The following is a 27,664-nucleotide window of genomic DNA, read 5'->3' on the forward strand; positions in this document are numbered from 1 at the left end:
CTGACTGGATCAATATTTCCAGGCATGTCTGATTTTATTATTTTGTTGTTTTATTTATTATGTATTTCATTATTTATTTCTAAAGTAATTATAGTCAAAGGGAAGAGTGATAGGTTATAAACTTGTGTTGTTTAATATTATCTTGAGAGGCTAGAACAAAAGTTGACATGTGTAGTCGATTTTAACCAGGTAAAGCACAAGGAGAACATCTTCAATTCCACATGGACAGCAGCCTGAGCACAAGATCAAACCCAGGCCCTGTGAAGTGACAACTCTAGTCTCTGGGCCAGTGTGCTGCCCAGGTAACGTATTTCAGAATATTTAATTGATGTTTCAAAATATGTCTGGTAACACTATTATATAAGTGTTTGGAGACAATGCTTGGCACAGTTTAAATCACTTCATTGGTTTCTTCCTGCCTTCAGAGGGTTTAACATTAACGCTTAAATTAAAAATGGCAACCGCAGTAGCAATAACAACCAGTGAAAGCAGTGGAAACCAAGGTCTTGCTGACATTCTCAAGGCCACAAGTATGGTCTAGTTGCCGAATCCTTCACAGAGTGGGATAAACAAGTGGTAACGGAGGAAAGGTATATAATAATTGGCGAATCGAGTCATAGGCCAGAGCACCATGACTCAGAGGGAAATCCAACTCTGCCAGAGAGAGCCATAAATGGCAATGTGTTAACTGAGGACTGGCAAAGAGGTCCACCTCCCCCTGGTCCAGCCTCTTCAAAGATCTGGGCTACCACCAAGGTGTAGACACCATGCTCCTGGATAGTTTCAAAGATGCATCCACCACACCATTGCACAGGCCCAGCAGAGAAATTGTTCTCAGGAAGGTCAGTTCTAGTTTAGCCCATTTGAGGAGATTCTCCGCAATTCTAGCATTCTAACATTCTTGGTGAGTCCAGTTTTATGCCTTTGATCTATCATCTGCTTTGGTGTTTAAGAGCTTTTGAGGTCATTTCTAGGGTCACTGTGTGCCCCAGTTCCCCAGTGTGATAGAGGAAGTTGGACTGTATGGCCTGCTCTTTGGTGAGAGCACATCTGGCAGTCATCCAGATACAGAAGTATCCACAAGTCAATAGCCATCAGAGGAAATAAGGCCATCTGTATGCACCTTCCAGTAAGGTGTGAATTTGACCTGTCTACAGCCCTCTCTACGAAGTAGAAATGGTCATCAAAATGGTCATCAAATGCTCATTACATTACAGGCATTTAGCAGACACTGTTATCCAGAGTGGCATACAACATACTTGGAGAAGTCTGGGGAGCAGTTCGGGGGCCTTGCTCAAGGGTACTTCAGCCATTCCTGCTGGTCTAAGGAATCAAACCAGTGACCTTTTGGTTCCAAAGCTGCTTCTCTAACCTTTAAGCCATGACTTCCCCTTCCATTGTCAAAGACAGTGTGAGGAAGGCAGGCACCCTGTAAGTGGAAAGCACCAGGTGAACAGTCTTGCTGGTTGTGCGATTCTGAAATCCACATCCCCTGTGTAGGGCTTCTTTGGCAGCAAGCCCAAAAAGGAACTCAAGCACACATGGCAGGTTCTGCAGGAGTAATCAGTACACCTTTGGCAGGGTGGATTACACCAAACACATCTGATGCCCAAAAGTCCCACCATCAGTCATGAGGTGCTAACTAGCTCCCTTACAGGGATATATACTGGATCTGCTAATTGGAGTAACTGCTTTAGTGCTAGCACAAGAGTAGCCAACAATGTGACACTCCATGATGCACCATCATAAAGGCCCATTCACACTGGACGTGTGGTGAGAAGCGTCTTGTTTAGTCTAGTCTATAAGTAGCTGTGCACCTGCTATGGCAGAGTTTTTATATTCTATTATAAAATCCTATACAGCAATGTGAACAAACAGAGGGACAGTTATACAGGAAACAGTGTAGCTAATTACAACCCCAATTCCAAAAAAGTTGGGACAAAGTACAAATTGTAAATAAAAACAGAATGCAATGATGTGGAAGTTTCAAAATTCCATATTTTATTCAGAATAGAACATAGATGACATATCAAATGTTTAAACTGAGAAAATGTATCATTTAAAGAGGAAAAATTAGGTGATTTTAAATTTCATGACAACAACACATCTCAAAAAAGTTGGGACAAGGCCATGTTTACCACTGTGAGACATCCCCTTTTCTCTTTACAACAGTCTGTAAACGTCTGGGGACTGAGGAGACAAGTTGCTCAAGTTTAGGGATAGGAATATTAACCCATTCTTGTCTAATGTAGGATTCTAGTTGCTCAACTGTCTTAGGTCTTTTTGTCATATCTTCCGTTTTATGATGCGCCAAATGTTTTCTATGGGTGAAAGATCTGGACTGCAGCCTGGCCAGTTCAGTACCCGGACCCTTCTTCTACGCAGCCATGATGCTGTAATTGATGCAGTATGTGGTCTGGCATTGTCATGTTGGAAAATGCAAGGTCTTCCCTGAAAGAGACGTCGTCTGGATGGGAGCATATGTTGCTCTATAACCTGGATATACCTTTCAGCATTGATGGTGTCTTTCCAGATGTGTAAGCTGCCCATGCCACACGCACTAATGCAACCCCATACCATCAGAGATGCAGGCTTCTGAACTGAGCGCCGATAACAACTTGGGTCGTCCTTCTCCTCTTTAGTCCGAATGACACGGCATCCCTGATTTCCATAAAGAACTTCAAATTTTGATTCGTCTGACCACAGAACAGTTTTCCACTTTGCCACAGTCCATTTTAAATGAGCTTTGGCCCAGAGAAGACGTCTGCGCTTCTGGATCATGTTTAGATACGGCTTCTTCTTTGAACTATAGAGTTTTAGCTGGCAACGGCGGATGGCACGGTGAATTGTGTTCACAGATAATGTTCTCTGGAAATATTCCTGAGCCCATTTTGTGATTTCCAATACAGAAGCATGCCTGTATGTGATGCAGTGCCGTCTAAGGGCCCGAAGATCACGGGCACCCAGTATGGTTTTCTGGCCTTGCCCCTTACGCACAGAGATTCTTCCAGATTCTCTGAATCTTTTGATGATATTATGCACTGTAGATGATATGTTCAAACTCTTTGCAATTTTACACTGTTGAACTCCTTTCTGATATTGCTCCACTATTTGTCGGTGCAGAATTAGGGGGATTGGTGATCCTCTTCCCATCTTTACTTCTGAGAGCCGCTGCCACTCCAAGATACTCTTTTTATACCCAGTCATGTTAATGACCTATTGCCAATTGATCTAATGAGTTGCAATTTGGTCCTCCAGCTGTTCCTTTTTTGTACCTTTAACTTTTCCAGCCTCTTATTGCCCCTGTCCCAACTTTTTTGAGATGTGTTGCTGTCATGAAATTTCAAATGAGCCAATATTTGGCATGAAATTTCAAAATGTCTCACTTTCGACATTTGATATGTTGTCTATGTTCTATTGTGAATACAATATCAGTTTTTGAGATTTGTAAATTATTGCATTCCGTTTTTATTTACAATTTGTACTTTGTCCCAACTTTTTTGGAATCGGGGTTGTACATAAATGGCATTTAGCAGACACTCTTATCCAATGCAACGTACAACATACCCAGAGCAGCCTGGGGAGCAGTTAGGGTTTAGGTGCCTTTGCTCAAGGGCACTTCAGCCATTCCTGCTGGTCCAGGGAATCGAACCAGCAACATTTTGGTCCCAAAGCTGCTTCTCTAACCATCAGGTCATGGCTAATGAGCACCGGATAAGTGTAATTAAATTGAACACGAGATTTCAGTGCCAGTGGAACCTAGACAATAATGTCCAAGTACAAATAGAGCATGTGAGGGAATAGTGGACAATATTGTGCTCAGTTCTGTTTTGCAATAATGATTGTAATATCAGAAACGAGAACATACTCATTACTATAATCTGTCATAATTTTCCTTCTGGTTGTTTGGTTTGCTGGTTCTTCCAGTTTCTCTCTGACGCAGTGCTTGAAGTATTGCCATTGTTCACACTGGGGCACTCAAAACAAGCATTCAAAGCATGATCTGATTTATCTTGAAGAGTGAAAGCAAAGCAATGTAAAAAGTTTAGTTCTGTATCCCAGAAAAAGAGACATGAGCTGGTACAACTTCCAGACTCCACCTCATGGTAACAACTCGAGTCAGCAACAGTATTCTAGCCCCTCTTAAAGAGCAGTAATTATTCCCTTACATGTTGTGCTTTAAGCGTAGTGGTGCAGCTCTCATAAGCGGAAGTGTTGCTGAGGTTTATAATCTAATGAAGTGGATGGTATTGACACGCTGTATTTTAAGTAAGGCTTCTAATAAACAGACAGTGGCTGATTAGCGTTCTGTGATGTTAAATTTGCATGCAGCTTTTCAGACCCTGCGCTGGTTTATACACACTGATCCATAATTCAGGAACTGAGGGGCCTTGAAGTGGAAATGAATGGTATTGTGTTGTGTTGTATTGGTGGTGTTATGGCTGCGCTGTGTCTTTTTTTTTTTTTTTTTAAATCTGGTGAAGAGTTGATACAATGACAAGATGTTCACTGCATATTAGACTGACTTGGGGAAGGCTTCAATGCAGAGCTACCTGCTGACCATCTATGAAGTAATGTTAAATTACAGCATATTTCTAAATGTTGATAAATTACTGAGCTCTGCCCTCCAGGTGTACATAGGAATATGTTATTCAGGCTCACTTGTTTTTCTCAATTACAGTATCTTGCAAAAGTATTCATCCCCCTTGGTGTTTGTCCTGTTTTGTTGCATTACAAGCTGGAATTAAAATGGATTTTGGGGGGGTTAGCACCATTTGATTTACACACCATGCCTACCACTTTAAAGGTGCAATTTTTTTTCCTATTGTGACACAAACAATAATTAAGATGAAAAAACAGAAATCTGGAGTGTGCATAGGTATTCACCCCCTTTCAAATGAAACACCTAAATAAGAGCTGGTCCAACCAATTCACTTCATAAGTCACATAATTAGTTGATTAAGATCCACCTGTGTACAGTAAGTGTCACATGATGTCTGTATAAATCAGCCTGTTCTGGAAGGACCCTGACTCTGCAACACTACCAAGCAAGCAACATGAGAACCAAGGAGCCTCCAAACAGGTCAGAGACAAAGTTGTGGAGAAGTATAGCTCAGGGTTGGGTTATAAAAAATATACCAAACTTTGAATGTTCCAGGGAGCACCATTAAATCCATGAAGCAAAATGGAACGAATATGTCACCAGTACAAACCTGACGAGAAAGCCGCCCACCAAAACTCACAGACCGGGCAAGGAGGGCATTAATCAGAGATGCAACAAAGACACCAAAGATAACACTGAAGGAGCTGCAAAGATCCACAGCGGAGGTGGGAGTATCTGTCCATAGGACCACTTTTAAGCCATACACAACACAGAGTGGGGCTTTATGGAAGAGTGGCCAGAAAAAGCCATTGCTTGAAGAAAATAATAAGAAAACACGTTTGGAGTTTGCCAAACAGCATGTGGCAGATTCCCCAAACACATTGGAAGAAGATTCTCTAGTCAGATGAGACTAAAATTGAACTTTTTGGCCATCATGGGAAACGCCATGTGTGGCGCAAACCCAACACCCTGAGAACACCATTCCTACAGTGAAGCATGGTGGTGGCAGCATCATGCTGTGGGGATGTTTTTCATCTGCAGGGACAGGAAAGCTGGTCAGGACTGAAGGAAATATGGATGGCACTAAATACAGGGCAATTCTGGAGGAAAACCTGTTTGAGTCGGCTAGAGGTTTGAGACTGGGATGAAGGTTCACGTTCCACAATGACCCTAAACATGCTGCTAAAGTTACACTGGAGTGGTTTAAAGGGAAACATTTAAATGTCTTGGAATGGCCTAATCAAAGCCAAGACCTGAATCCAATTGAGAATCTGTGACATAACTTGAAGATTGCTGTACACCAACGCAACCCATCTAACTTGAAGGAGTTGGAGCAGTTTTACCTTGAGGAATGGGCAAAAATCCCAGTGGCTAGATGTGCTAAGCTAATATAGACATACCCCAAGAGACTTGCAGCTGTAATTGCAGCAAAAGGTGAATCTACAAAGTATTGACTTTGGGGGGTGAATACCTATGCATGCTCCAGATTTCTTTTTTCCATCTTAATTATTGTTTGTGTCACAATTAAAAAAAACAAAAAACAATTTGCACCTTTAAATTTGTAGGCATGTTGTGTAAATCAAATGGTGCTAAACCCCCGAAAAATCCATTTTAATTCCAGCTTGTAATGCAACAAACAGGACAAACACCAAGGGGGATGAATACTTTTGCAAGACACTGTAACAGCATGTTAATTAACATCTTGTTTCATATGGGTCATTGTGGGCTTAATTTTACTATTGGTGGTATGAATGTTGGTTTATACAGGTCTTTATTTTTTTGTTTATATTCTGTTAATAGGGGTGGTGCAGTGGTTGCACTATTGCCTCACAGCAAGAAGGTTCTGGGTTTGTGCCCAGTGGCTGACTGGAGCCTTTCTGTGTGGAGTTTGCATGTTTTCTCCATGTCTGTGTGGGTTTCCTCCATGTCTGTGTGGGTTTCCTCTGGGTGCTCTGGTTTCCCCCAAAGACATGCAGTTAGGCTAACTGGTTCCTTTAAATTGCCCATAGGTATGAGAAAGGAACTGGCCACCTACTGCTGCAGTTCTGACCAAGTCAACCAAACGTGGTTTGCCTCAAGGCTGGATCGGGTTCGGCGGTGACGACAACGACGATTTCGTTAATACAAGACTACTTTGTTTGTTACTTCTGGTATATTATTGCTGAAGTTTGTACAGTATGTGAGTTGTTCATGTTTATTTATGTGTTAAGTAATATTAGTCATGGGAACCTTCATGAAAATATTATGTTTATTCCTGCAAATGGATAAGATCAGTAGAGAGGGATTCTTGTGGTCAGGGTTTGTGATGCCGCTTCTGTAGTTTAGTTGTCCTTAGGATGAATAAATACAGGTTTCCCATTGAAAAGGGTAGTGGACCGGGGAGGGGGCTGTCACCGGAAGCTCTGTGTGTGTGTGTGTTGTGTGAGAGATGCACAGTGTGTGTCTGAATCTGGTAATTAGTGATTATTTTAAACCACAGGCTTAGCCTCTGATGCACTCCTGCTGGCTCCCTCACAGCCAATCGATGAGCTGTGTTTGTGTCTGTGTTCTTTAGCACCTCCTCTTTTCCTTCACCTGATCATTCGCCTTTCTCTTCTCTCTTACTTTCTCTCTTTCTGTCAGTCCATTGTGTTTCAGAACTGCCAGAGGACAGCTGCGTAATCCGTGTCAGGTTGTATGCTACTACACTACTTTCCTCTTCACGGTTCATAGTGGTATTAGTCTGGTAAACATACTGAAGTTAATATTTGTGGTGAACTTCCAAAATTGGGTTCTGCGCTTGGTTCCTTGAAGTTGCTTGTATATTTGAGTACGGTAGGTAGACTGCTGCATTGATGCCTGATTGATATACATTTAATGCTTATTTAATTTGTGTCTGTTTTAAAATAGTTTACTTCATTAAAAGAAGCTTTACAGATTTGGTGAGTAATAAGATGCTCTTGTCCATCCTGATTGTACACAGCAAATTCCTCAGTGTTGAATTAACACCCAGAGTGTTTATATCGGTCCAATTGGACCGATATAAACACTGGGTGTTAATTCAACACTGGGGAATTTGCTGTGTACCATGTTCATAACTTCTCTTTACTTGTGTGCACTTTTGTCATTTTTGGAATAGCCTAGGGCTCAATCAGTAGTTGAGCACAGAATTCTCTTTATAGACTGAAAGCTCTTTTTTAATACGTTTTTGAAAAAAAAAAAGGGGGTTGTCTGTAACATCTTTTGTAAAATACTTATTATTGAAATAGCTTGAAGAATCATTTGTACCTGACAGGATATTAAACTACATGATGAATCTAAATTCTAGCCTTTGAGTCTGGTGGAAGTGAAAATGATCGTAATCAGTATTCTACAGGAAATGCACGTGGTGAGCAAGTGTACAGTAAAGTCAAAGAAAATGAGTGCTCTGCACAGTTTTTAAAAGATCACTGTGTCTTGTATTTACTGCATGACTTTGTTAATAGAAGGAAGTTGGCTAGATTGATTGATCATTGATTAGAAGGGAAGACCTAGAGAACTTCCTAATCATATCCTGTTAGCTGATCTGCCCCCTGGCTTGAACTTCATCTAGCATTGACGATATCTGAATTGAAACGGGCACAACCCAGTGATAAAGCAAAAAAAAAAAAAAAAAGAAAGAAAAAAGGGGACTTTCTGGGGGACCCTTAGAACTGTTTTGAGAACCACTAACTTACAGTTTTAGTCAGAAGTTTACATACACTCATCATGGGCATGAATGTCATGGTAATTTTGGGCTGTCAATGATTTCCTTGAACTGTTCTTTTTTCCATGGTGGAATGATTGTACAGCATACATCTTTAATGACTTCAAAAACAAAATTGAATGCACAAGTTTGAATTTATTTTGGATTTTCTCTAATCCACACAGGGTCAAAATTATACATACAGGCTCAAATATACAGGGGACTGCAAAAGTAGGTATACAGTAATGAAAAACAAAACATTCACACACAACGAAATTTGACGGTGAAAAATGAAACCTAGCACCACTATTATAATACTGGAATAATCCTTACTGTATACCTACTTTTGTAGCCCCCTGTATACATACATCAACAAGCTTCTGGCATAATTCTGGCTGGATATTTGACCACTCTTCTTGGCAGAATAGGTAGAGTTCATTTAAATTGGTTGGTTTCCTTGCACAGACTCAGCTTTTAAGAGCAGTCCACAAATTTTCAATAGGGTCGAGGTCTTTGCTTTGGGAACGCCATTCCAGAAGCTTAATGTTAGTCTGCTTTATCCATTCCAAAACCAGTTTTGATGTGTGTTTGGGATCATTGTCCTGTTGGAACACCCAATTGTGTCCAAGTTTCAACTGTCTAGCTATTGATTTGAGGTGAAGTTGAAGAATTTGAAGGTAGTCCTCCTTCATTATTCCATACACTTTGTGCAATGCACCAGTACCACTGGCAGCAAAACAGCCCCAGAGCATGATGCTACCACCATCATGCTTGACAGTGTTCTTAAGGTTGAAAGCCTCACCTTTACTCCTCCAAACATACCTCTTGTCATTGTGGCCAAATAGCTCAATCTTTGTCTTGTCTGACCATAAAACTTTTCCCAGAAGGCATTTGGCTTGTCCATGTGGGCAGCTGCAAATTTCAGTCGAGCTTGAAGGTGTCGATTTTGGAGCAGGGGTTTCTTTCTTGGTCAGCACCCTCTCAGTCCATGGTGATGTAATACTCGCTTCACTGTGGACAGTGATGCTGGTGTTCCGGCAGTTTCCAGTTCATGGCAGGCTTGAGCCTTGGTGGTTCCTGGGTTGTTCCTGAACATCCTAACCAATTTCCTCTCATCTGAGGGTGACAGTTTGGGTCTTCTTCCAGACCTTGCCAAAGTGGTGACACATCTGAATAACTTGTACTTATGTACAATTGTTTGAACTTATGATCTTGGAATCTGCAGTTGTTTAGAAATGGCTCCAAGAGACCTTCCCAACTTGTGTAAATCTACAATTCTCCTTCTTAGATCTTCACTGATTTTCCTTGGACTTTCCCATGGTTCTGAGCATTGGTCAATCCAATGAGGTGCTGTCAAACAAATCCTTTTTATGCTGGCAAAGAGAAACTACCAGTTGTAGTCAATCATGATCACTAACAAGAAGTTAATAGGCCTTGGCCTTGTCAAGTTAAAAGACACTGAAGAACCTTCAGCACTACTTATTAACAGATTTAAGTGAATGTATGTATAAATTTGAGCCTGTATGTATAATTTTGACCCTTTGTGGATTAGAGAAAATCCAAAATAAATTCAAACTTGTGCACTCAATTCATGTTTTTGAAGTCATTAAAGATGCATGCTGTATAATCATGCCACCCTGGAAAAAGAACAGTTCAAGGAAATCATTGACAGCCCAAAATTATCATGACAGTCATGCCTATGATGAGTGTATGTAAACTTCTGACCACAACTGTATATGATACAAAATATATTGAAATGGACATTTTTCAGTGCCACAATCCCGAGAGCTTATATACAGTACTATCTTCTGTTTCTAGTACAGTTCATAACTAACTTTATGCAATTTGTAGAATGTAAAGCTAATGTTCTGTTTGAACACTCAGTCCTACAATGTGTTCTTAATACTTAAGGCTAGTTAATGTACCACTGCAGTAGACCAGTGTTTGGACTGAGGGTAATGTCGACAAATTTTAATAACTTTAAATGAACACGAACAGCTGCTCACCACCTCGAAATGAGATTGAGAGAGGCTATAATTAGCACAGCCATTATTGAAGGGTTAGAAAGCCTTTTAACCTGCTTTGTATATCTACAAGTCAAAGGTTCATTCTCAGTAGGTGAACACTACCTGATTTTCTCATGTGTTTTACATGTCACTGAATGATGTTATCAGGGCTTTGCAAAGAAGTAGCACATGTGGCTACTTAACACTACCTGAACCTCTGAGATGATGTCTACTAGGGCTAGTCTCAGAGCAGAATATACTTGGATATAAACAGTGCACTAATTCTCTGGAGACCTGTGTTGTCTATGGGGAGGGGATAAAAATGGCATGTTGCAATGCATGCAAATGCCAGGCTGTTAATATTACATTAAGAGCTAGAATTAAATTAGTATTAAATTAGATCAGTGTTATGTCAAGGTTCTGTTCAATGCGCTATGAGTCTTCAAGGTTTAGATTTGTCTTTTATCAGTAATTCATACTGACAATTTTGCACCAACAGCCTCAAAGAAGCTTTAGAAAGCCTCCATGGACGTGTTCTTTCGACGTCACTTTAAGAGGAAGGAGGCTGTTTTTGCTCGGCCAGGTGGCGAAGGGTCTGAGCCATGTCGATCCAGGAGACCCAGTATTGCCGTACCAGCGAGCCGTGCACGCAGGCGTTCCAGTGCAGGTTTTGCCTCCGCGACATTGGCACAACGCAGGAGATCCAGTGCTCAGCTACAGTCACTACAGTCACTGCCTCGTGCTGCTTGCAGCCGATCGACTAAGACTGGTAATACGAGACGCCGCTCAAGCACCACCACTCCAGGTGCAAATCCACGTTTTGCTGTACACCGCAAGAAGGCAAGTAAGTTGCGTAACATTGACACGCACCTTCTTGGCCCTTCCATGTTGCTCGCCAGCCTTATCCAGATGACGGAGGAGGAAGAGGATGTTCGGGACCAAGCTGTTGGACAGGTGGAGTTGAAAGAGAGCATGTCCTATGTCTGCTCAGACCCAATGCTTTCAGAAGGAGACTACGAAAGTGATAGTCCAAGCTCCACTACTGACTCTGAACATGACCAGTACTCAGAGCCATATGACGAGCATCTTATGGAGGCAAGTTTGTCAGAGCATGAGTTTAGAAATTCCTCTATTTTGTGCCAGCGGAACTGCCTGCCTCTGAGTGTGGTTGTCGAGCGAGTCCAGGCCCATACGTTAATCCGTGTTCCACGATGTCTCAGGAGAAATTCCTCTTACTTGGGCCATGCTGAAGGTGGCCCACAAGGGCGTTATTACCAGAGAAGGCGCCGCAGACGTGTCTCAGTCATCTCCAAGGCAGGCAGCCCATGGCCAGGAAGAGGTCAACCACTGCCTAGCCGCAGGAACTCCACCTGCTGGAAGACGCATGGTGCCTTTAGCCCACTAATGGGAGCCCATTATGACCCTACACTGGAGTCATGGAGTGGCTTCCTCTCGTATGTAAAACCTTTACTTTCTTTCAGTCCAAATGATGTTCTCTGTTTTTACTGTTCTTGGTCACACCCACTCCCAGAATGAGCTTAAATCTGAAATCCCTTCTTGTGTTTACTGTGTTTTTTCTTGTACTGTTGCGTACGAAATTCAAAAGATATACTGGACCCTAAACTACTGATCACAAACAAACATTCGTGATGTAAACCACCATTTTAGACCAGAGGAGTGTGATAAAATGTGACCATTTCACTCTTGCATATCACATGACTGGTATTTAGCAGACACTCTTATTCAGAGTGACGTACAGCGTACCCAGAGCAGTCTGAGGTTAGATGCCTTGCTCAAGGGCACTTCAGCCATTCCTGCTGGTCCAGGGAATTGAACCAGCAACCTTTTGGTCCCAAAGCTGCTTCTCTAACCATTAAGCCATGACTTCCCTTGCTAACATATTTCTCCATGTTAGAAACAAACAATGTAATCATTAATCAGACATGAATTATAGCATTTAAATAAGAAATCTGTGTCATCTGAAGGTGGCTCTGTGTGTGTGTGTGTGTGTGTTTTCTGAGTGACCTTCTCATTCTCTGTCCTGTGGATCTGAGCTCCATGGTGCTAGCTCATTAGAGGCACTGGTACTACAGCTGGGCTGCCAACTCTCACGCAATGAGCGTGAGACACACGCATTTGATTGTCCTCACATGCCATACCTCCAATTTCTCACGCTAGAAAAAAATCTAGTTTATCTATCTAATCTAGGCTACCCATTGCGTCGCGCCAACCACTTGTGATCGATCAATTATGCCTTACGCACGGCTAAACAGGCAGAGAGGTGTTCCCTTCTGTACACACTCCCCTATGGTAGGTGGCGCATCTAATGATGCTGCACTCGCCGGAAGTTGGATAATTGCCTACCGTCAATTTAGAGGGAGAGGAGAGAGAAGAAGGTATCTGAGTTGAAGACGGGTGTCTCAGACAGGTTTGTACATATGCACACCAATGTGTGGTGTTACTGGCGTAATTATGAAGTTATATAAAGTTTCTTAATCGTTTTAGCCTATAAGTGTTGTGAGAATATTTAATGCCATATCGAGAGCTATGTACTAGGCATGCTAAATCATTATAGGCCTACTGCCGTGCCACAGCCTCTATCTTCCCCAACAAGCAGCACGGGAGAGCACCTCCTTAGTACATGTTTATTGAGGTGGATTTTTAGTTTGTTTACTGTATGTTATCATACTTTATGACTTTATTTGAAGCCATACTGGAAATGTAAAATAAAGCAAGTAAGAGATAATATTACAAATGCAAGAAGAGCCATTAGCCACCATACCTATTGTTTATTTACAGGGTATTTATTTTAAATTATTTATGATGTATGTAATTGCTCAGTTAAAGTAAATAAAGCATGGTCACCTGTAATATCAAAGAACTTGAACTTGTGAATAATTAAAAAAAAAGACAGAGAACAATATACTGAGGAGACAGGGTTTCAAAGAGGGCAAGACAGGTAGAGAATATTTGTCAGATAACAGGCCCTGATGAATGCTCTATTACTAATAAGAAACATAGATAAGAAATAAATTAATAAGAAATATATTAATATAGCTTATTTAAGTATGACCAAAATTTTTAAGCCCAACTTTGTGTGCACATTCCCACCTATGGCCAAGGTTCAGCTTTTTGTGTTTCAATACTGTTCAAACTTAATCATTTTAATGTTTCTTGTAGCACATGCACATTTTGCTTACTGTTTAAGCATTTTATTTGTTCTTTTGCTGTTGATATTTTTCCCCATGCCAATCTTCTGCTGAGCCCAGTGGTGGGGAAAGCCCTTAAATGCATAATGAATAGTCAGTGAGGGACAATCTTATTTTTTGCAACAGTTATTAAAAACTTAACATTTAGTTTCAATTCAGAAGGTGTTTAGGCTTAGCTGATGAAATATTTTCAAACATGAACTTGCCTTTAAATCTGAAACACAGGTCTATAGGGCTACAGGAACATTGGCAGTCATCTGTAGTTTTCTAGTGTGGGGGCTTTTAAACCAAAACTTGGTGCTTTTGTTGGCCACAAGCTGAAGGCCTGGCAAGTCAGGGTGTGTAAGAATGTAGGTATGGCACAGCAGGCCACTCCAAAAATCCACCAGAATGCAGGAACATCTACTAAATCCAAAATCTCAACCCCCCCATTGTCCATCTCCAGCTGGACGACCCACAAACAAAACACCAGAATGCAGGGGGACAAGTGAATATCAAACTGAATACAAAATTCCCACTTACTGCATGGTGTGCGGAAAAGTTTTGCCGTTGCCCCCCCCCCCCCCCCCCCCCCCCCCAAAAAAAAAATCTCACTCCAAGGAACTTCGAAAAGTTGGCAGCCCTGCTACAGCATAATATTGTTACTTATCAGTCAGAAGTTAACCACCCTCAGGTTGCTAAGCGTCACTAATTCACACAGAAGGGACTGCACGCACAGTTTACAAAAAGTAAGGTCTTGCAACAACAGGAAGTAAAAAAAAATACTTTTCACCTTATCTGTTTAAACCCTCATAGAAGGGAAGTTATGATAACATAATTTTGACTTCAGTACTAATATCAAATCTATAACACAGTGCACTTTAACAAAATAATAAAAAAATTACAAAATTTTTTTGACATTTAGTTATATTTAGTAATAGTTTGGTAGTTAATAATCTATTATTGACAAATAATTTGTTATTCATTGTATTGCTTACAGTATATTATGTTAATGGGCCTGAAACCACACAAACCTCCAAACTTGGGCTGCCTTCAATGGCATCAATGCATAATTTTATTTTTGTCTAATCTCACTGTTTAGTGCCAAAAAAAAAATCTGTTACCAAATTAGACTTCATACAGACCATTCACTAGCACATTTGCAAAATAGCCTCTTTGTAATGGCAATTCTTAGTTAAATCCTAAGCTTTACAATGACTACATTTGAGTTTCCTGCACGGTTGAGCTTATACAAATCAAAATAGCAATTTGTGAAATTGTATTTGTCTAGAGGCATCAAACTTTTAGTATAGCGTTGACCAAATTAAAGACTTAAAAATATGAAATATTAGAGTACTGACATTTTTTGCCATGTAGCATCCTTAACCGTGAGTTGGCCTAGTGGTTAACGTGTCCGCCTCTCAACCGGGAGATCGTGAGTTCTACTTGCAGTTGGGTCATACCAAAGACCATTATTAAAAAATGGTACCTACTATTGTCTGGCAAGGTACGCTGCAATACAGATGTGAGTGGGGAATCAAACTCTGGTGGTTACCAGAGGACTAGCCCCCCAATGTAACCCTAGTTGTATAGGTGAGAAGCCGAGTGCTATGGAAACTGAGATTGGCACTGCACCTATACGCCTTAAAGAGTTGGTTAGTACTGGGACAGACCAGATTCTGGTGTGGGAGGGACTTTGACTTGACTTGTAGCATTTTTATTTCTCAGTGCTGTCAAAATCAGCTCTGCTTATTGCTGTTGCTTTGTGCAAGCTTTGTATATGAATGATGAGTTTGTCATGTTGAAGTGTGGATGAAATTAGACAGACCTTTCTTCACATTGAGTGTTTTTTTTTTTTTTTTTTTCCATTTTGGCAAACAGAGCAGTCTATAAACCGTGGGATGAATTATATAAGGAATGATGTGTGTAGGCTTATTAAATGATGGTTAGAATAAACTATTTGGGATATTAAAAAAGCAGAGCTCTTTAAAATGTGGGCTTATTTTGAAACAAGACTCTGTGATTGTGATTGATATGGGATTTAAAAAAAAAAGAAGCTTAAACAGGTCCCTGAAGTGCTCCAGGCAAATGAACAGAGAAAGCGCTTCCTGAAAAAGCTTACTTTCTAATGTCAAGATTATTTATAACCAAATGACTAGATGTTGTGATCTGATTTGTAAGATTTTTGCTGAAGTTATAAAGGGTGCCCCAAGAGTCTCTATACATGGGGGAAATTAATACTTAGTTTAATGCTTAGTTCATACTTTATACTTTGAAGTGCAATTACATGCGCATGTAAAGTAGACATGGGACAGACGACTCTGTGTGCATTTACAAAGAAGTGGCATCCATGCGGAGGACGTTTTGTAAATAAAGTTGCATTTTGCTAAAAAGTGTTCATTTCTCCTATGTATGGAGACTTTTGGGACACCTTGTAGAATTTTTTTTTTTTAAACTATATATTTAATGGTTATTCCACAAAATCGAGTCATACATGAGCTGACAGCTGATGAGGCGCATAGCACGGAGTTGGCTATAAGCCATGTATGACAAGATTGAGTGGAATAACTGTTTTATTCTATCCACATTCCCTGGATTTTGAGAAATGGAGCATTTTTATTTTTATTTTTTGAAAATTTGATAAATAAAAACTTTGTACAAAATGTCCAACAAAATTATTTCCGCTTGGAACGTAAACAAACTGGCGAAATGACGGGAGCAATTTGTGAAAAATGCTACAATAATAATTCTTGAAAAATAAAGAGATGCGTTCTTACCATCAAATACTTTTATTCCATATTTTGTTGCTTTTTTTTGTATTTTCTGGCGTTTGGTTTTCGAGTAGTTTTTATTTCATCATCGATTGGTTCAGCAACACACTCCACCATTTTGTTTTTCTTTACTCACGGTATATGAGCTGATAGCCTAGTAGTAGAGTAGCCAATCAGAGCACGCGATTGCTCATATCCAGTGAATGTGGATAGAATAATTTGAGGTATCTGAGCCAGCAAGCAAGACAGAAGTCTGAAGTTTCTTTATTGGTGGATCTTCTAAATGTAAACGACAATTCGTCAATGCATTGCTAATGGGGCTTATGTCTAAAATGGTGAGATGTAATAACCTGTAGTACATTGAGAGAGTTTGCTTACTGTATGTGTGGGGTGTCTGTGTTCGTATGTTCTTTCCGTATTTCCAACCTTCTCCATCTTCCTGCCTTGCAATAATATGTTCACAGTTACAAAAGAAAAGTCAGTGACAATCACAAATTGATGACAGTTGTTATATTCTGTAGTCTATTTATCTTGCATTCAGAAATCTCACAATGTTTTTTAAATTTGTGCTGGCATTCTTCACTTCCCTGATTCCCCCCCCCCCCCCCCCCCCATTTTAATTGTTGTTAATGGGAAAGTAATCCTAGTGCTATGAAACACTTAAAATTATTTTTAAGGACTTTGCATCAAACCAGGCTGGCCTGGTTTTTAACAACTAAATTTGAATTTGCTACTAAAATAAGAGTTCAGTTTTAAAATATTGTACAAGTAATTGAAAAATGAGATTGTGTAGCCACTTACAGCATCATTTAAAAGGTTGTGACATGTAGCTACCTTTGTCTTGACTTAATCGTTGTGGGTAATGGAATACCATGTAAATTATGCGAAAATGCATAGTGAAACACACTATGTGGCCAAAAGTATGTGGACACTCGACCATCACATTTATACGTGGTCCTTCCCCAAACTTTGCACAAAGTTGGAAGAACACAATTATATTGAAGGCTGTAGCATTTACAGTTACTCTTCACTGGAACTAAGAAGCCCAAACCTGAGAAGTCCAGCATGACAATGCTCCTGTGCATAAACACCAGCTCCATGAAGAAATGGTTAGAAAAGGTTGGAGTGAAAAACTCGAGTGTCCTACACAGAGTCCTGACCTCAACCCCACTGAACACTTTTGGGATGAACTGGGACACTGATACCCCTTTTCCACCAAATCAGTTCCAGGGCTGGTTCGGGGCCGGTGCTGGTTCACAACTCGTTCAACTTGCGAACCAGCTGAGAACCAGTTTGCTTTTCCATAGCTCGGGGTGCTAAGGGGAGCCACGTCATTACGTCACTGTATACATCAGTTATGTCGCTGCGTTTGCATAAACCTTGGCGCGAACATCGAAGCAACAACAACATGGAGAAGAAGAAGAAGCAGCAACAACAACAATAATGGATGACTGCTGCTTTACTGCATCCATGAAATCTCGTCGCTTATTTAAAAATGGCGCCCTCTTGTGGTCTTGCTATTGTTGTTGGTCTTAACAACTCCGCCCCCCCGCTGACGTAAGCAGTTCTTTCCTCTGGCCCAGCAAAGAGCTGGTGCTACCCTGGAACCGTTTTTTCTGGCCCAGAGCCAGTTCTTTGTCAGTGGAAACAGAAAACCCGGTTCCAAACTAAGCACTGGCCCCGAACCAGCCCTGGAACTGATTTGGTGGAAAAGGGGTATGACTGCACCCCAGGCTCCTCACCCAACATCACTGCCTGATCTCACTAATGCTGTTGTGGCTGAATGTTCACCAATCTCCACAGTCACACTCCAAGATCTAGCGGAAAGCCTTCAAGAAGAGTGGAGGTTATTATAACAGCAAAGGGGAATAAATCTGGAATGAGATTTTCAACAAGCACATATGACTGTGATGGTCAGGTCTCCACAATCTTTTGCCCACATAGTGTAGCTGAAAGTTCATAGGTGCATTTCCTTTTGTGTGTACCCTAGTATGCAGAAAGTTTTTTGTATTTTATGTTTCTTGAGATTTGAAGCTTTTTAAAAAATATTATTTTATTTTTATTTAGTCATGCAAGCTATTTTTGTGTACTGCCAAACAATTTCATTTTTTGTTGGTTATACCAGAAACAATATCAGGACTTTATTTGTATAAATCCTTTTCAGACATAATGTGTACAATTGTACACATGAAGTTCCATAGCATTTTTCCTTGTGTCCGAAGGGGTTATACAGGTAGTCGTTGACTTACGACTGCGTTTGGTTACGACTGACCGGTCGTAAACCGATCTGGTCATAAGTCGGCCTATGTTAAATGAACGTAAGTATATTGTGATATGTAATGATATTGTAATCATCTTAAAGTCTTATTTTATCAACATTTTCTTATTTCATTACCTTGGCTCATTATTTGGTTTAAGTCAAACACTGCATACTACTCTGCGTACAGTACAATTCGTTTAATATGTGCAAAACAAAAAATATGAAATACAGGTGTGAAAAATAGAAAACATTTTAGTTTGAAACATACCAAAATACAAATGTAAAACATAGCAAAATACAAAATTTAGTGACCGCTGGTATCACTGGTGCTTGGCTGTGGGTCGTCTACGTCATCATCAGCTGTTGCAGCACTCGGGCTGGCGGGAGCATTTGCTCATTTCATAAACCAGGAGCTGGGGCGGAAACTGTATGACGGAGTGTGCGAGGGAGCGTGAGAGAGACTGCGCATGTGCCTGGAGCTGGGGCGGAAACTGTTGTACGCGGTGAGAGGCGCTGCCGGGAGCTGGGGCGGAAACTGTCGTACGCTCAGCTAGCTCAGCTGGGAAACACTTGCCAGTCGTAACCAGACGGTCATAAAGTCGATTGGTCGTAAGTCGCATAGGTCGTAAGTCGACGACTACCTGTATTCACATTTTCTTCCGAGTCATTAGCCATAGGTATAAAAACCATAAATGCAGCGTTAGTTGTTGTTGCTAATTACTTTCAATCATTAGCTCCCACGCTGCCCCCATGAGAATCACCTTATAACCAACTGCAAGTCTGTGGAGAGACACACACCTACCGTGATATATTTGTGTGTAACTTGCTTTGTTCAACTGATTTTTACAAAATTAATTTTGCTACATATATCATACATTTGTGCATATTGTAGCTGATGCGAATGTATTCTACACAATGTGCACTGACTGCAAAGCAGGGTGTAGGCTGATGTAAATGTACAATTGTACAGAAATGATCATAATCAAGTGTTTTACTGCTGTATATCATTTTAAACCTAATAACGCTCAAAAACAACTATAATAATATCCAAATAATAATAACTGAGAACAGAGCTTCCAAGACTTATCTTTTAATTGGGGAATAAAACACAAAGGGGAATTTTGTTATTAGGAAAATCAACAATGGCCTGGTGTGATGTGGCCTGGCATATAGATTACCAATAAGCAGCTAATTAGTTTATAACACCATGTTCTGAAGTGTTTTATTTCCTCTAATACAGTTGCGGTTAAATATTTACATGCATGAACATGAATGTCATGGCAATATTGGGCTTTTAGTGGTTTTCTTTGAACTGTTCTTTTTCTGTGGCAGAATGATTGATTGTACAACATCCACCTTTAATAAAAGAAACAAGAATTTGGTGCACATGTTTTAATTTATTTTTGGTTTTCTGAAATCAACACAAACAAAAATTATACATACAGGGTCAAAAATGCACATACACCCACTTAGATTATTAATTCAGTGGTTCCAGTTTTTTTTTTTAACTTGCAAAGGCCTCTTAACTTCCTGTTAGTGTGAACATAATTGATTACAGCTGGTAGCTTCTCTGTGCCAAAATAAAAGGATTTGTTTGACAGCATTCATTGGAATGACCACTGGGAAAGTCCAAGGAGCTCAATGCAGATCTGAGAAAGAGGATCATAGATTTGCACTCAGGAATGTCTCTTGGAGCCATTTCTAAACAACTGCAGATTCCAAGATCATCAGTTTAAACCATTTTATGTAAGTACAAGTTATTGGGAGGTGTAGCCACTTTGCTTGAAGAAGACCCAAACAGTCACCCTCAGCTGAAAGGAAACTGATCATGAAGATGGTCAGGAACAACCCAGGAGCCACCAAAGCACAGGCCTGTCATGAACCGGAAGCTGCTGAAACACCAGTGTCCTTGTCTACAGTCAAGTAAGTTTTATATCACCATGGACTGTGAAGCTGCCATCCAAGAAAGAAGTGATACCTTCAAGCTTGACTAAAGTTTGCAGCTGACCATACCTTCTGGAAGAAAGCTTTTTTGGAGTCAGTATTTTATTGCATGTCTGTGTGTGTGTGTGTGTGTGTGTGTAATAGGAGAGAAAACTGTTCTCCACAAACAAGATGCTGAAGCCTCATGTTGAACAGGTTGCCCATACTTTTTTCCACTGGAAAGAATCAGTAGTTGGATGGCAGGATTGTATTATTACCTGTTCTACAATCCTTGTAGGCTGATGCTCCTGTTTTGGACAGCTGAAGATAAATGTGTCTCCTCATCTTTGTCCAATCAAGCCTCAGATTCTTGTTCTTGGCTGACAGGATGTGATCCCCTGCTTTTGTAGTCCATCTACTTCAAGGATTTTCCCTCTCTGTCCTCTTTTTTTATTTTATCATCTCTCTTTCTCACACACACACACATATATATATATATATATATATATATATATATATATCATTATCTCTAGCCGCTTTATCCTTCTACAGGGTCGCAGGCAAGCTGGAGCCTATCCCAGCTGACTATGGGCGAAAGGCGGGGTACACCCTGGACAAGTCGCCAGGTCATCACAGGGCTGACACATAGACACAGACAACCATTCACACTCACATTCACACCTACGGTCAATTTAGAGTCACCAGTTAACCTAACCTGCATGTCTTTGGACTGTGGGGGAAACCGGAGCACCCGGAGGAAACCCACGGGGAGAACATGCAAACTCCGCACAGAAGGGCCCTCGCCGGCCCCGGGGCTCGAACCCAGGACCTTCTTGCTGTGAGGCGACAGCGCTAACCACTACACCACCGTGCCGCCATATATATATATATATATATATATATATATATATATATATATATATAAAAAAACAGGAACAAAAGACAATGCTGACAAGACAGTGTGGTCTGTGCCAGGAAACACACAAATTTAATGGGACTCTATTGATTCTGACAGTAACAGTGGTCAAATATCCAACCAGAATTCTGTCAGAAGCTTGTTAATTGCTATTAAAAACATCTGGTCAGGGTGAAACTTGCTAAGGGACATTTAACCAAATATTAGGTGTGTTGTATGTATAATTTTGAGCCTATTTGAATTTCAGAAAACCCAAAATAAATTACAACTTATGCACCAAATTCATGTTTTTTTCTATTAAAGATATATGTTGTACAATCATTTTTCCAAAAAAAAAAAAATTCAAAGAAATCACTGAAAGCACAACATCGCCGTGACATTCATTTCCGTGTATGTAAACTTCTGACTGCAGCTGTATCAGTAATTAAATTTTTTTAAAGTGTATTAATGACTCTGCATGCATTTGGTCCATTTCTGGTTTTGTCTAATTTTGTGGAACATCCATGACACAAGTTAATAGCGGAGCAGAGCCCCATACTTTAGAGAATATGGTAATACATTGACCTGATTTTTGATGGATTTTGACTGTACAACGTCCGTACGAATGACGAATGTGTACTTCTACAGGGAACTCAATCATAAATGCAAGGCAATGTATTTCATAAACACTTGACCACTGGACAACAAAATTTGTATTTATTTACATAAGAGAGATGGATTTTTATCCAGCACTTATTTTTAAATTACTTTTTAAAAAATAACGTGGAATTATTTATTAACCCATTTTTTGGAAAATATTCATGACCGTTTCTTAAATAGTTAAAACAGTTTCATTAGTCCACGAGCTTGACAGTTTCTGTCATATAAGGGCGGTAGACGGATGTAATCACAGGAAGAGTTTTATTGAAAACACGCTAGTAAACAGATCCAAAACCAAAAAACAGGCAGTAGTTGAGACAGAAAGAAAGCACAACTTTATTCATCACACACTTGTGAAATTTCCTTTCTGCATTTAACCCATCTGAAGCAGTGAACACACACATGAGCAATGAACACACACACATAGCAGTGGGCAGCCATGCTAACAGCACCCAGGGAGCAGTTGGGAGTTAGGTGCCTCGCTCAAGGGCACCTCAACCCAAGGCCGTCTCATATTACCCTAACCGCATGTCTTTGAACTGTGGGGGAAACCAGAACACCCAGAGGAAACCCACACAGATACGGGGAGAACATGCAAACTCCACACAGAAAGGCCCTCGCCGGCCGCTGGGTTCGAACCCAGGACCTTCTTGCTGTGAGGTGACCGTGCTAACCACTACACCACTGTGCCGCCAATGAGTGAGGCACAGGCAGGATATCAGAGGTAATACAATATATGCAGTCCAAAAACACAAACAGGGTCAAAAGCAGAAAAGCAACATAAAAATACAAGGCTTGATAACGTCAAACACAGGGTACAGAGTGTATACTTTGCAAAGTCTGTGTGTTACTGAGAGTTCTTATATGTATGTGCTGTGATTGTGCTCTAATCAGGAACAGGTGCATGGTAATTAGTCCTAATGGTGCTGTGTGTAAATGCGCATGGATGTGACTGATGTAACCAGACAGCTGTTTGACATATCAAATTTGATATTCAATCATAACTATATCGTAATGATGTGAAGTGAAAGCGCTGGTTCACTGCTGTCCACCAGGCACCCAGCAGAGTCACGCCATAATAAATGTCGTGGTGTTGTTTCTGGTGCATGGCATGTGGTGTCAAAGAAAGGAATAAATATGTATCGTAACTGCGATGTGTATCTCATTATTAATATCACTCTCAGAAGACAATGCAGCAATTTATTGACATGAAACACACTACACTACACAATTTGATGGTTCATATGCTATAATATTGTTATTCTATTACGGTTGATTTTGTGCCCTTGCAAATATTTTGCTCATACACTCATCAGGAGCTCTGCTTTTAGGCAGTGCCTATATATCTATACTATACACCTGTGATTTGACTTGCATCCAGATTTTGGCACTACTTACAAATTATTCAGTGCCTTCTGACCAATCAGAATGGAGAATTTAATAGTACCATGGTATACAGCCATATAACAGGAATCAGTGATAACAAGATTAGATGAAATCTCAATGGGGTGGTGTAGCAGTTAGCACTGTTGCCTCACAGCAAGAAGGTCCTGGGTTTGAGCCTAGTGGCCGGCGAGGGCCTTTCTGTGCGGAGTTTGCATGTTCTCCCCGTGTCCGCGTGGGTTTCCTTCGGGTGCTCCGGTTTCCCCCACAGTCCAAAGACATGCAGGTTAGGTTAACTGGTGACTCTAAATTGACCGTAGGTGTGAATGTGAGTGTGAATGGTTGTTTGTCTCTATGTGTCAGCCCTGTGATAACCTGGCGACTTGTCCAGGGTGTACCCCGCCTCTCGCCCATAGTCAGCTGGGATATATCCCTCCCCCCAAAAAAAAATCTTCATGAATGATCTGGAAAATTGCCCCACCAAGACGATAGTAGGTGCATGAACCTGGCATTCAGGTTTCATATATCTGTGGCCATTACTAACATGAAAATTAGTAGGTATTAGACCAGTTATTGATCTTTATTTGTAATTATTGAGTCTTTAGGTGGTTTCTGTTCTGACTATAGGAATCTGCAATGAAATGAGATGTTTAGGATTAGCACTCATACTGCAAATATTATATCTATTTCCTGTGTAAAGTTACTGTATATGCTATAAACACAAACAGCTAACATGTGAGGGATAAATATGTACAGCATCACATATATGATGGTCTGATTAGTCCATCTTTTTATTACGTTTATACAGAATAGCTAAAAACCTCCCGAACACTATACTATGTATAATCGTAGTTCCTATGCTTTCTTTCCTTTTTAATACTTTTGTACTACAACCCCGATTCCAAAAAAGTTGGGACAAAGTACAAATTGTAAATAAAAACGGAATGCAATGATGTGGAAGTTTCAAAATTCCATATTTTATTCAGAATAGAACATAGATGACATATCAAATGTTTAAACTGAGAAAATGTATCATTTAAAGAGAAAAATTAGGTGATTTTAAATTTCATGATAACAACACATCTCAAAAAAGTTGGGACAAGGCCATGTTTATCACTGTGAGACATCCCCTTTTCTCTTTACAACAGTCTGTAAACGTCTGGGGACTGAGGAGACAAGTTGCTCAAGTTTAGGGATAGGAATGTTAACCCATTCTTGTCTAATGTAGGATTCTAGTTGCTCAGCTGTCTTAGGTCTTTTTTGTCGTATCTTCCGTTTTATGATGCGCCAAATGTTTTCTATGGGTGAAAGATCTGGACTGCAGGCTGGCCAGTTCAGTACCCGGACCCTTCCTCTACGCAGCCACAATGCTGTAATTGATGCAGTACGTGGTTTGGCATTGTCATGTTAGAAAATGCAAGGTCTTCCCTGAAAGAGATGTGGTCTGGATGGGAGCATATGTTGCTCTAGAACCTGGATATACCTTTCAGCACTGATGGTGTCTTTCCAGATGTGTAAGCTGCCCATGCCACATGCACTAATGCAACCCCATACCATCAGAGATGCAGGCTTCTGAACTGAGCACTGATAACAACTTGGGTCGTCCTTCTCCTCTTTAGTCCGAATGACACGGCGTCCCTGATTTCCATAAAGTACTTCAAATTTTGATTCGTCTGACCACAGAACAGTTTTCCACTTTGCTACAGTCCATTTTAAATGAGCCTTGGCCCAGAGAAGACGTCTGCGCTTCTGGATCATGTTTAGATACGGCTTCTTCTTTGAACTATAGAGTTTTAGCTGGCAACGCCGGATGGCATGGTGAATTGTGTTCACAGATAATGTTCTCTGGAAATATTCCTGAGCCCATTTTGTGATTTCCAATACATAAGCATGCCTGTATGTGATGCAGTGCCGTCTAAGGGCCCGAAGATCACGGGCACCCAGTATGGTTTTCCGGCCTTGACCCTTACGCGCAGAGATTCTTCCAGATTCTCTGAATCCTTTGATGATATTATGCACTGTAGATGATGATATGTTCAAACTCTTTGCAATTTTACACTGTTGAACTCCTTTCTGATATTGCTCCACTATTTGTCGGTGCAGAATTAGGGGGATTGGTGATCCTCTTCCCATCTTTACTTCTGAGAGCCGCTGCCACTCCAAGATGCTCTTTTTACACCCAGTCATGTTAATGACCTATTGCCAATTGACCTAATGAGTTGCAATTTGGTCCTCCAGCTGTTCCTTTTTTGCACCTTTAACTTTTCCAGCCTCTTATTGCCCCTGTCCCAACTTTTTTGAGATGTGTTGCTGTCATGAAATTTCAAATGAGCCAATATTTGGCATGAAATTTCAAAACGTCTCACTTTCGACATTTGATATGTTGTCTGTTCTACTGTGAATACAGTATCAGTTTTTGAGGTTTGTAAATTATTGCATTCCGTTTTTATTTACAATTTGTACTTTGTCCCAACTTTTTTGGAATTGGGGTTGTAAGTGTGAACAATCCAAGTTATGTGGAATATAATATGTACTGTATATTAGTCCATAAGCATGTATGCATTTGTGTTGTTTCAGGAAAGCCATTGCCAAGTCTGGTGTTCAGAACCAGGCCAACCAGTCCAGTGCCTTGGCAGCAACCAAGTGTGAAACTAACCAGGAGATCTCCCAGACAGTTGACTGGACCGTGAGTTTCATTATTCTATAAGGATAATATGACAGATCTACCTGCTACTCTGGATAATGAGGTCATGTGTTCACATTCGGCTAATTAACACCAGTCTGATGGCTGGCTTGCTAGCAGTTTTCATTAAAAGAGTATTTCTTCTTTACAGTATATGCACTGTATAACTCACTCCTGATAAGTGGATACAAATGAACTAGCATTGCCATTACTATATTTTTACATACAGTACAGAATGTTAAAAAAAAATCTTACATGGTTCATAGATGTGAAAATGTAGAGTCTGGTTATTGCACCTTCTCTACCCTACAGGAGAATGCTCAGTTCGGACAGCACGTCTGGTTTGAGACCAGTCTTTCTGGGGATTTCTGCTATGTTGGAGAGCTTTATTGCTTTGCCAAATCACTGGTGAGATTTCCGCAGAGCACATATGCTGCTTTTCCTCTTTTACACTTCCTTATTTTGTGCTGTTCTGTTTGTTCCGTCAAACGGAGTATCATTAACATAAAGGAACACAACTGTGATTTCAAAAATAAGCTTCCTAAATTGTTGCTGAGGTTAAAATAATTTCCTCAAATACTATAGTGCTTGATCTTTTTAGAAAACCTTGTGTTAGAGCACCCACCACTGTTGCCACTGTGTAAGCACATGCCTTGTGGCAGATAGTGATCCATGAATAATAATAAAAACCTTGTAATAGTAGTAATAATAATAATGTCACTGCCCTGTCTATAACCATATGTTTTCTGACCAACAGCAGAAATCACTGCCTCGCTATAAATGTGCTGCTTGTAAAATAGCAGTCCATACAATATGCATGGACCAGCTAGAGAAGGTAAACATTTCAAATTGGTACATGTTTGATTTTGAATTCTGTTTATTAAGTGCATTGTTGTGCTATTCATTGCTTTTGTGTGCAGATTAATTTCAGATGTAAACCATCGTTTCGGGATCCAGGCACAAGGAATGTGCGAGAGGTAAGAAAAGTCTCATTAAACTGAATTTCTCGGTATAACCGTGCTGTTTAATATTTCTCTAACATCCGTACATTTGCGTTTTTCAGCCATGTACTGTAAGGCATCACTGGGTCCACAGGAGGCGGCAGGATGGGAAATGCAGACAATGTGGAAAGGTCTGTTACAGTTTAATGCCAATAAAATACAAATCTGATTTTAGATTTAATGTCCTATTGTATTATATTGTATTGTATTCCGGATTCGTGGTTTGCCAAAACAGTCCTTTTCTGGCAGGCATTTTGATGAATGAACTCATTTCATCTCATTATCTCTAGCCACTTTATCCTGTTCTACAGGGTCTCAGGCAAGCTGGAGCCTATCCCAGCTGACTACGGGCGAAAGGTGGGGTACACCCTGGACAAGTCGCCAGGTCATCACAGGGCTGACACATAGACACAGACAACCATTCACACCTACGGTCAATTTAGAGTCACCAGTTAACCTAACCTGCATATCTTTGGACTGTGGGGGAAACCGGAGCACCCGGAGGAAATCCACGCGGACACGGGGAGAACATACAAACTCCGCACAGAAAGGCCCTCGCCGGCCACGGGGCTCGAACCTGGACCTTCT

General features: G+C 40.5%; 1 protein-coding gene across 8 annotated transcripts in view; it reads left to right on the forward strand.

Annotated features, from left to right (window-relative positions):
- dgkzb (diacylglycerol kinase, zeta b) overlaps positions 1–27,664 on the forward strand; it is a 59,932-nt gene that overhangs the window by 12,139 nt on the left and 20,129 nt on the right. For 2 of the 8 annotated variants that reach the window (XM_060914501.1, XM_060914508.1), the window contains exons 2-9: positions 190–302; positions 6,613–7,524; positions 10,812–11,766; positions 25,970–26,078; positions 26,388–26,483; positions 26,833–26,910; positions 26,996–27,052; positions 27,139–27,207. In XM_060914501.1, the coding sequence (XP_060770484.1) occupies positions 10,838–11,766; positions 25,970–26,078; positions 26,388–26,483; positions 26,833–26,910; positions 26,996–27,052; positions 27,139–27,207 (1,338 nt within the window). In that variant the 5' untranslated portion in view covers positions 190–302; positions 6,613–7,524; positions 10,812–10,837. Of the gene's footprint in view, positions 1–189; positions 303–6,280; positions 7,525–10,811; positions 11,767–25,969; positions 26,079–26,387; positions 26,484–26,832; positions 26,911–26,995; positions 27,053–27,138; positions 27,208–27,664 lie in introns of those variants that run through there. The other 6 variants (XM_060914504.1, XM_060914503.1, XM_060914505.1 and 3 more) reach the window with 6 other exon arrangements.

The sequence above is a fragment of the Neoarius graeffei genome, chromosome 2, assembly GCF_027579695.1.
Source record: "Neoarius graeffei isolate fNeoGra1 chromosome 2, fNeoGra1.pri, whole genome shotgun sequence".
Lineage (NCBI taxonomy): Eukaryota > Metazoa > Chordata > Actinopteri > Siluriformes > Ariidae > Neoarius > Neoarius graeffei.